At 46.2% G+C, this 10,714-nt stretch overlaps 1 protein-coding gene across 1 annotated transcript in view; it reads left to right on the top strand.

Annotated features, from left to right (window-relative positions):
• Window positions 1–10,714, top strand: part of LOC120054171 (dynamin-1-like protein) — a 34,157-nt gene that overhangs the window by 6,005 nt on the left and 17,438 nt on the right. The window contains exons 3-11 of the mRNA XM_039001610.1: window positions 322–368; window positions 2,603–2,674; window positions 2,774–2,860; window positions 3,155–3,317; window positions 3,861–3,981; window positions 5,499–5,630; window positions 6,813–7,019; window positions 7,728–7,848; window positions 9,103–9,258. Of these exons, the coding sequence (XP_038857538.1) occupies window positions 322–368; window positions 2,603–2,674; window positions 2,774–2,860; window positions 3,155–3,317; window positions 3,861–3,981; window positions 5,499–5,630; window positions 6,813–7,019; window positions 7,728–7,848; window positions 9,103–9,258 (1,106 nt within the window). The remainder of the gene's footprint in view (window positions 1–321; window positions 369–2,602; window positions 2,675–2,773; window positions 2,861–3,154; window positions 3,318–3,860; window positions 3,982–5,498; window positions 5,631–6,812; window positions 7,020–7,727; window positions 7,849–9,102; window positions 9,259–10,714) is intronic.

The following is a 10,714-nucleotide window of genomic DNA, read 5'->3' on the forward strand; positions in this document are numbered from 1 at the left end:
ATTGCCATTCCAGCTGAACAACTCAACCCGACACAATGACAGTATCAGCCGGTCCCAATTCACTCCCCTGGCCCCTAACCTTGCTTTACAGATCTGTAAGATGTACTTGATCTGGTGGAAGCTCCACCACTGCACTTTTAATGTCTATCCAGATCCTTCAGATATGCAAACATGGGTTAGGGCCACGGTAAAGGGGTTAGGGAGTGAATTGGGACCTGCTCTATCATCACAACACTGGTCATTAAAGTACTACTCCAAATGACATCTGCCAGACCGGCTGGGGAATGGGAATGACACGGTCTTGTGTTTATGTTCCCATAGGCGTCGATGGAGAGGAATGGGGCAAGTTTCTACACACCAAAAGCAAGGTATGTCTCAGTAACCATTCCTCAGAGCTAGTTTCTGTGTTGGTTCAAAGCCTGCAGGTTGCTGACAAAGTGAAGCACCTCCTCCAACTATCTGTTCATCTCAGTGGAGTTCCCTGCCCTTTCACTGTTAAAAATAGACATGCAGCTGAAATACTTGATTGACCTGATTATAGGCATGCATGCAAAGCATTGTTTTGATTTACTGACTGAAGATCACTGGAAAAGCTATATGGGTTTTGTAGCTTTGTCTGGAGAGTTTGTTTGACAGCAATCCTATTTAAATCACCTCAGGCACAGACCCTTTCAGTCGCAGGCAAAAAAAGACACAGGAGGATGTACAGCAGTACTGTCTTCTAGAGGGAATGGCCTAGAGCATAAAGTAGAGAAGGGAATAGGGCGTAATATACAGTCAAGATGAGGGAATAGGGCGTAATATACAGTCAAGATGAGGGAATAGGGCGTAATATACAGTCAAGATGAGGGAATAGGGCGTAATATACAGTCAAGATGAGGGAATAGGGCGTAATATACGGTCAAGATGAGGGAATAGGGCGTAATATACGGTCGAGATGAGGGAATAGGGCGTAATATACGGTCGAGATGAGGGAATAGGGCGTAATATACGGTCGAGATGAGGGAATAGGGCGTAATATACAGTCGAGATGAGGGAATAGGGCGTAATATACGGTCGAGATGAGGGAATAGGGCGTAATATGCGGTCGAGATGAGGGAATAGGGCGTAATATGCGGTCGAGATGAGGGAATAGGGCGTAATATGCGGTCGAGATGAGGGAATAGGGCGTAATATGCGGTCGAGATGAGGGAATAGGGCGTAATATGCGGTCGAGATGAGGGAATAGGGCGTAATATGCGGTCGAGATGAGGGAATAGGGCGTAATATGCGGTCGAGATGAGGGAATAGGGCGTAATATGCGGTCGAGATGAGGGAATAGGGCGTAATATGCGGTCGAGATGAGGGAATAGGGCGTAATATGCGGTCGAGATGAGGGAATAGGGCGTAATATGCGGTCGAGATGAGGGAATAGGGCGTAATATGCGGTCGAGATGAGGGAATAGGGCGTAATATGCGGTCGAGATGAGGGAATAGGGCGTAATATGCGGTCGAGATGAGGGAATAGGGCGTAATATGCGGTCGAGATGAGGGAATAGGGCGTAATATGCGGTCGAGATGAGGGAATAGGGCGTAATATGCGGTCGAGATGAGGGAATAGGGCGTAATATGCGGTCGAGATGAGGGAATAGGGCGTAATATGCGGTCGAGATGAGGGAATAGGGCGTAATATGCGGTCGAGATGAGGGAATAGGGCGTAATATGCGGTCGAGATGAGGGAATAGGGCGTAATATGCGGTCGAGATGAGGGAATAGGGCGTAATATGCGGTCGAGATGAGGGAATAGGGCGTAATATGCGGTCGAGATGAGGGAATAGGGCGTAATATGCGGTCGAGATGAGGGAATAGGGCGTAATATGCGGTCGAGATGAGGGAATAGGGCGTAATATGCGGTCGAGATGAGGGAATAGGGCGTAATATGCGGTCGAGATGAGGGAATAGGGCGTAATATGCGGTCGAGATGAGGGAATAGGGCGTAATATGCGGTCGAGATGAGGGAATAGGGCGTAATATGCGGTCGAGATGAGGGAATAGGGCGTAATATGCGGTCGAGATGAGGGAATAGGGCAGAGCACGCGGTCGAGGTGAGGGAATAGGGCAGAGCACGCGGTCGAGGTGAGGGAATAGGGCAGAGCACGCGGTCGAGGTGAGGGAATAGGGCAGAGCACGCGGTCGAGGTGAGGGAATAGGGCAGAGCACGCGGTCGAGGTGAGGGAATAGGGCAGAGCACGCGGTCGAGGTGAGGGAATAGGGCAGAGCACGCGGTCGAGATGAGGGAATAGGGCAGAGCACGCGGTCGAGATGTGTGCAGACACAGTAATTTGCTCTGGTGCTTTAGGTCCTTCATGCGTGAACAGAGAAACCTTCGTGATGTACTATACTGTAAATGGCATTGATGCAGTGGGTGATGGAGGATGTTTTTTTCTTTATCTTTATGATTACATTGTAAGATTTGATTATATTTAGACTTCTGTAGTGGTCTTTTGCGGTTGGGTCCAGATTATAGTAAATCACATTTACATTTGTCATATGCAGCTATGTAAAACAGAATTGAATCATTTCTTATACTGCGCATTATTCATAAACATGTTTTTGTTTTTAGATCTACACAGACTTCGACGAAATCAGGCTCGAGATCGAAGCTGAAACCGAAAGAGTTTCTGGCAATAACAAGGTATGTCAACAATAACAAAGTATTTGATGCAAAGGTAGTCCAAAGCAATGTCGAACAGATTGCCAACTGCTGAATTGACATTTCTTTGTTTTCTTCCAGGGAATCACTGATGAACCCATTCACCTGAAGATCTTCTCCCCTCACGTAGTCAACCTCACACTAGTGGATCTGCCAGGTATCACAAAGGTACACACAAAGCAAGGTGCTTTTATTTCAAATGTAAAAGCGACTTGAGTTGCTCAAGTGTGATCGAGTTGGTTTGAACCTGCCACAATACTTATTTAGCTGTCTGCGCTAACGCCTAGGCATTAGCTCTGGGCGCTAACGCAAGTCTTAGGATCCCAGGCACTGAGATCACCTATCTTTCATGCACTGAACCACCTCTTTCCAAGTTTATTGAGGGAGATAGTTCAAACCATACTTGGAGTTCTATGATATGGGCAGGAATTAATTGTGTGTGTGTGTGCATGTTCTACCCAGGTCCCAGTGGGAGACCAGCCCAAAGACATAGAGGTGCAGATCAAAGACTTGATCGTGAAGCACATCTCTAACCCCAACTCTATCATCCTGGCTGTGACTGCGGCCAACACAGACATGGCCACCTCAGAGGCCCTCAAAGTTGCCCGTGAGGTCGACCCCGACGGTAAACACCTCAAATTGAAATCTCTTCTCTTCTTCACTGTCTCTCTCTCCTTTTTTGTTTGTCTATGCCTCTTCTTTTTGTGTGTCTGTCTCTCTCTCTGCCGGTCTCTGCATCTCTCTCCTCTCTCCACCACTCTTGCTCTCTCTGTTAACCTTAATTGTCTGTCACCTACTGTTTTCTCTAATCCTTATATCAGACACGCCGTGGCGTACACCGGCTTACAAAAACTCTTGATTACCTGGATGTAGGCCCAGGAGTTTTTCCTGACTATCTCACTTGACCAGGAAAACTCTAGCCTCTAGTTATAGGCTAAACTCCTGGCCCTATTTGGAGGTAACTGTGGAAAGGTTTAGTTATCATGGCTGTGGATCTGGTCCCGTATTCATGAAGCTTCTCAGAGTAAGGTAGACGACCTAGGATCTGCCTTTCAGATCATAATGAATAAGATTTTATGGACGGGGGGGGGGACCTGATCCTAGATTAACACTCCTACTCTGATATGCTTTTTGACTATGGGTTCTGGGGGTTTGTGTCACTGTGTAGGCAGGAGGACGTTAGCGGTGGTGACCAAACTGGACCTGATGGACGCTGGGACAGATGCCATGGACGTTCTGATGGGCCGGGTCATCCCTGTTAAACTTGGCCTCATTGGCGTGGTCAACAGGTCTGCACCATGACACAATAATCTTCGGTCTCTAACATGTTGAATATAGCAAGGGTTCAGCCCTATGGAAAATCCAGTATGTAAGGGTGTTAGAAGCCAACAATCACTTCGGATCAAAATGGGAAAAGGGCCAGCATTCCTTAAGTTTTGTTAGGATTTTCTTCTACTGTACTATGTACATTTTACTTTTGAGTCATTTAGCAGACTCTCTTATCCAGAGCGACGTAGTTAGTGCATTCATCTTAAGATGGCTATGTGGGACAACCACATAATTATCTGTCACAGTAAGTACATTTTTCCTCAAAGTTCTGGATAAGTTGCAGGGGTTTGATGGCACTAGCGGAGAGCCCAGCCAACAATGAGTTGCAGTAGTCCAGATGGGAGATGACAAGTGCCTGGATTAGGACCTGCGCCACTTCCCTGTGTGAGGTAGGGTAGTAGTCTACTGATGTTGTAGAGGATAAACATGCAGGAGAGAGTCACTGCTTTGATGTTTGCATAGAACGACATGGTGTTGTCCATGCTCACGGCAAAGTTATTTGCACTCTCCGCGATGGAAAAGACTTGGAGCGGCCAGGGCTTCCACGGGAGGGAAAGTAGCTCCATCTTGTCGAGGTTGAGCCTGACACGCGTCTCTGCCAGGCACGCAGAGATGCGTGTCGCCACCTGGGTGTCAGAAGGGGGGGGGGAGAAGTTGTTGAGTGTCATCTGCATAGCAGTGATAGGAGAGACCATGTGAGGATATGACGGAGTAGAGTGTCTATATGGAGAACCGAGCCTTGGGGGACACCAGTAGTGGGAGCACGTGGTGCAGACAAAGATCCTATCCACATCATCTGGTAGGAGCGGCCTGCCAGGTAGGATGCAATCCAAGAGTGTGCAGGGCCTGAGACGCCCAGCCCTGAGAGGGTGGAGAGGAGGATCTGATGGTTCACTTGTGTCGGAAGGCAGTGAATAGATTTTAGGAGGATGAGAACAGAGGAGCGAAAGTCAGCTTTGGCAGTGCAGAGAGTCTCCATGACACGGAGAAGAACAGTCTCGGTTGAGTGACCCGTCTTGAAGCCTGAGTGGTTAGGGTCAATAAGCTCGTTCTGCGAGGGAGTTGGAGAGATGGCATGCTTAAGTTTTTTTGGAAAGAAAAGATGGGATACCGGTCTGTATTTATTATTTTTTTAATTACTTCGGGTCGAGTGTTGGTTTCTTGAGGAGGGGAGTGACTCTGGCCATTTTGAAGTCCGAGGGGGATGAGTTGCCAGTGAAAACCGGTGGTCAGGGATGAGGAATGGGAAAGAGGGTCTGGAGAAGGGAGGCAGGGATGGCGTTGAGCGGGCAGCTTGTCGGGTGGCTGGTCATCACTAGTCGCGGTATTTCACCTAGAGAGAGAGAGAGAGAGGAGAAAGAGGTCAAGGCGTAGGGTAGTTCTGTGTGAGTGGGACCAGTGGACTCAATAGGCTGACTGAATGAGGAGCTGGTAGTAAAATAACTCAAACAGTCCTATCCTTCATGACTTTCTTCAGGAGTCAGTTGGACATCAACAATAAGAAGACAGTGGCCGACGCCATCCGTGATGAATATGCCTTCCTACAGAAGAGGTATCCCTCCCTCGCCAACAGAAACGGAACCAAATACCTGGCTAGAACATTGAACAGGTATGAGCAATGTTCTGTCCACAAAAAAATGGACACTTAGCAAATTTCAGGTCTGCTTTAGAGCAAACTGGACTACCATCACAAACAATGGAGAAAATGCATCCCATAACATTTTAACATAGAAATCGCTGTGTGTGGTGTTCAATGTCGGCCTACATTCCATGAAACTTTTGGAAAAACACATACAGGTTTCGACATTGACCTGTTTATCCACTTGTCCTTCAGACAAGGTGACTGAAAATGTTGTTGTGTTTGATGCAAGAAACCACTTTACAAAATGAAATGCATTATTATTCCCATACCATTTATTACAGAGACTCAGACAAATTATGCTACTTAGCTTATTCAAGCCTGTCTCAAAATACAATGCTCCTTTAAGACAAAAAAAGGCCTTTACCTGACTCGCTTTTCAAAGATGTCCAGAAATGTACTTTTTGTGCTCTTGTAGGAAGCAATCACGCCCCTATTGCTGACTACAAATTATCTATAACTTGGCTAATAACTCACTAACTAGCAAAGGAAACGAACAAAATGTGCACACGTGGCTACATGCAGCTCTCACTTTGATCTCAAAACAAGCACATCTGCTCACGACCGCTCATCCTGTAAACACAGTCCAGTTCAAATTAAATGGCACAGATCCATATATGGCAATGGTCTATTTGCATATAGACCTATGCAGCTCTGATTGGTTATGCCGCACCGGTCTGTGTAGAGTACGGGCTAAGTCGTGCTGCAATAGAATCCTACTTCGAAGTGTTCTGCCTACAGCAAAATCTTTTGCATAGTTAGTTTTGTTTCGATATGTTGCATTGAAAGTGGCTAATTTTGCATTGATTTGATCACAATTGCCACAGTACAGGGAAACGTTGATAGTGTTAACTAACAGGGGAAAACTCTAGAAAGTTTAAAAGTTAAATCTCGTGCTTTTCTCCGTGGGCGGATTTTTTTCCCTCTGCGCGGCAGTCTTGGGGCTACTGCACGCACGCGCACAGTTTAGAAGGAACATTGGGAATGAGAAAGAAATAATATATTAGGCATACAAGGCCTCAACAGAAGAGTAATTTTGAGGTTTGAAAACATCTGGCCAACTATGATTTTAGAGCGTAATGTCACTCTAGAAACTAACAACTATCATGTCTATTGCCCTTTCTACTTTCTCATTCTTCTCCTCGTTGCCAGATTGTTGATGCACCACATCAGAGACTGTCTCCCGGAGCTCAAGACTCGTATCAACGTGCTGGCGGCCCAGTACCAGTCCCTGCTGAGCAGCTACGGGGAACCTGTAGAGGACCAGAGCTCTACTCTGCTGCAGCTCATCACGAAGTTTGCTGCAGAGTACTGCCACACCATCGAGGGCACCGCCAAGTACATAGAGACAACCGAGCTGTGAGTAACTTCTTCTTTCTCTTGAAGGTCCATTGCAGCTGTTTTTCTCTCTCAAATCATTTCTGGGTAACAATTACGTACCTTTCAGTTATTGTTTTCAATTAAAATGGTCAAAAATAAACAAAAATAGCTTCTTAGCAGAGGGCAATTTCTCACGCAAGAATTTTGCTAGGACTGTCTGGGAGTGGTCTGAGTAGGAAGGGGAAAATTGGCAGAGGTATGGAATTCTGTCTTATTGGTCTATTAACTAATTTACCACCTGGTAATGTCACCATGGAAGACCTGAACTCCATCCCACCGACCAAGCTGACATTTCAGACGGTCTTGTCAAACAGCTCTTACACTAAAAGGCATTATCATTTCCAAAATGTTGCAGTGTTATTCCAGCCTCATACCAAATATATAGAGAATATAGGAAAATCACATTTTTGACTGTACTGGGCCTTTACATATTATATATATTATTATCTTTTCATTTATTTGAAGATATAGACAGGAGGGATGGAGAACCTTTTTCAAACATCCTTGTACCTCTAGTTACCAGAAGGGGGCATACAAGTATAGCATCACAAGTCAACCAATTTGAAGCTTTTGCAGCCCAATGTAGTGGGTAGATTACGTGGTCTAAATTAACTAGGCTAATACATTGATCACACATTTTAAACATTTTGTTGCATGTATATGTAACAGTGGACCGTTCTCTTTCAGGTGTGGTGGAGCACGAATCTGTTATATTTTCCATGAGACTTTTGGTCGGACGCTGGAGTCTGTGGACCCACTGGGAGGTCTGACCACCATAGACGTGCTAACGGCGATTAGGAATGCTACGGTGAGTGTGCAATGCTATATACTGTGTTGTGCGCTACTAAACTGAACAAAAATATAAACGCAACATGTAAAGTGTTGGTCCCATGTTTAATGAGCTGAAATAAAAGATCCCAGAAATGTTCTATCCACACAAAAAGCTTATTTCTCTAAAATCTTCCAGCACAAATCCCTGTTAGCATTTCTCCTTTGCCAAAATAATCCCTCCAACTGACAGGTGTGGCATATCAAGAAGCTGGTAAAACAGCATGATCATTACACAGGTGCACCTTGTGCTGGGGGACAATAAAAAGCCACTCTAAAATGTGCAGTTTTGTCACACAACACAATGCCACAGATGTCTTATGTTTTGAGGGAGTAGGTAATTGGCATGCTGACTGCTAGAATGTCCACCAGAGCTGTTGCCAGATAATTGAATGTTCATTTCTCGACCATAAGCCGCTTCCAACGTCATTTTAGAGAATTGGCCTCACCACCGCAGACAACGTGTAACCACGCTTGTCCAGGACTGCCACATCCGGCTTCTTCACCTGCGGGATTGTCTGAGACCAGCCACCCGGACAGCTGATGAAACTGAGGAGTTTTTCTGTCTATAATAAAGCCCTTTTGTGGGGGAAAACAAATTCTTATCTCCTGGGCCTGGCTCCCCAGTGGGTGTGTCTGGCTCCCAAGTGGTTGGGCCTGTGCCCTCCCATGCCCACCCATGGCTGCGCCCCTGCCCAATCATGTGAAATCCATAGATTAGAGCCTAATACATTTATTAATTTCCTTTTTATGAACTGTAACTCAGTAAAATCATTGAAATTGTTGCATTTTGTGTTTTATATTTTTGTTCAGTATGTTTATCTATACAGACTCACATATTTAGCTGTATGGGACGGCAGGTAGCTTAGTGGTTAGAGCGTTGGGCCAGTAACCAAAAGGTTGCTAGATCGAATCCCCGAGCTGACAAGGTAAAAATCTGTCATTCTGTCCATGAAGAAGGCAGTTAACCCACTGTTCCCTGGTAGGCTGTCATTGTAATTAAGAATTTGTTCTTAACTGACTTGCCTAGTTAAATAAAAAATAAAAAAATTGTTTGCAGAGTAGAATGATGGAATGTTGAGTGTTTTGATGATCAGTTTGATAGGTGTTTTCGTTTCTTTGAGATTGGATAAGAATAACTTTATCGACTCCGTGATTTATTGTGAGTTGAGATGAGTTGCGTGTTGTTAGCCAGAGAGGCTGTTGGGTAATGTAGTCTCGTGTGTGTGTGTAGGGCCCGCGGCCTGCCCTGTTTGTGCCCGAGGTGTCGTTTGAGCTGCTTGTGAAGAGACAGGTGAAGAGACTGGAGGATCCCAGTCTGCGCTGTGTAGAGCTGGTCCACGAGGAGATGCAGAGGATCATCCAGCACTGCTCCAACTACAGCACACAGGTAGACTGGACACACACACAGCAACTACAGCACACAGGTAGACTAGACACACACACACACAGCAACTACAGCACACAGGTAGACTGGAGACACACACACATAGCAACTACAGCACACAGGTAGACTGGAGACACACACACAGGTAGACTAGACACACACACACATAGCAACTACAGCACACAGGTAGACTGGAGACACACACAGCAACTACAGCACACAGGTAGACTAGACACACACACACACACACACACACACACACAGGTAGACTAGACACACACACACACACACACACACACACACACACACACACACACACACACACAGGTAGACTAGACACACACACACAGCAACTATAGCACACAGGTAGACTAGAGACACACACACAGCAACTACAGCACACAGGTAGACTAGAGACACACACAGCAACTACAGCACACAGGTAGACTAGAGACACACACACAGCAACTACAGCACACAGGTAGACTAGAGACACACACACAGCAACTACAGCACACAGGTAGACTAGAGACACACACACACATAGCAACTACAGCACACAGGTAGACTGGAGACACACACACATAGCAACTACAGCACACAGGTAGACTGGAGACACACACACACACAGGTAGACTAGACACACACACACATAGCAACTACAGCACACAGGTAGACTGGAGACACACACACACAGGTAGACTAGACACACACACACATAGCAACTACAGCACACAGGTAGACTGGAGACACACACACATAGCAACTACAGCACACAGGTAGACTGGAGACACACACACACAGGTAGACTAGACACACACACACATAGCAACTACAGCACACAGGTAGACTGGAGACACACACACATGGCAACTACAGCACACAGGTAGACTAGAGACACATACACACACACAGCAACTACAGCACACAGGTAGACCAGAGACACACACACACACACACACATCAACTGCAGCACACAGGTAGACTAGAGAGAGAGAGAGACACACACACACACAGCAACTACAGCACACAGGTAGACTAGAGAGAGACACACACACACAGCAACTGCAGCACACAGGTAGACTAGAGAGAGAGAGACACACACACACACACACACACACAGCAACTACAGCACACAGGTAGACTAGAGACACATACACACACACAGCAACTACAGCACACAGGTAGACTAGAGACACACACACACACACAGCAACTACAGCACACAGGTAGACTAGAGACACACACACACACACACACACACAGGTAGACTAGACACACACACAGCAACTACAACACACAGATAGACTAGAGAGAGAGAGAGACACACACACACACATCAACTGCAGCACACAGGTAGACTAGAGAGAGACACACACACACGCACACACACACACACACACACACAGGTAGACTAGACACACACACACACAGCAACTACAGCACACAGGTAGACTAG

This window comes from Salvelinus namaycush, chromosome 9 (genome assembly GCF_016432855.1).
Source record: "Salvelinus namaycush isolate Seneca chromosome 9, SaNama_1.0, whole genome shotgun sequence".
In the NCBI taxonomy this organism is placed as follows: Eukaryota; Metazoa; Chordata; class Actinopteri; order Salmoniformes; family Salmonidae; genus Salvelinus; species Salvelinus namaycush.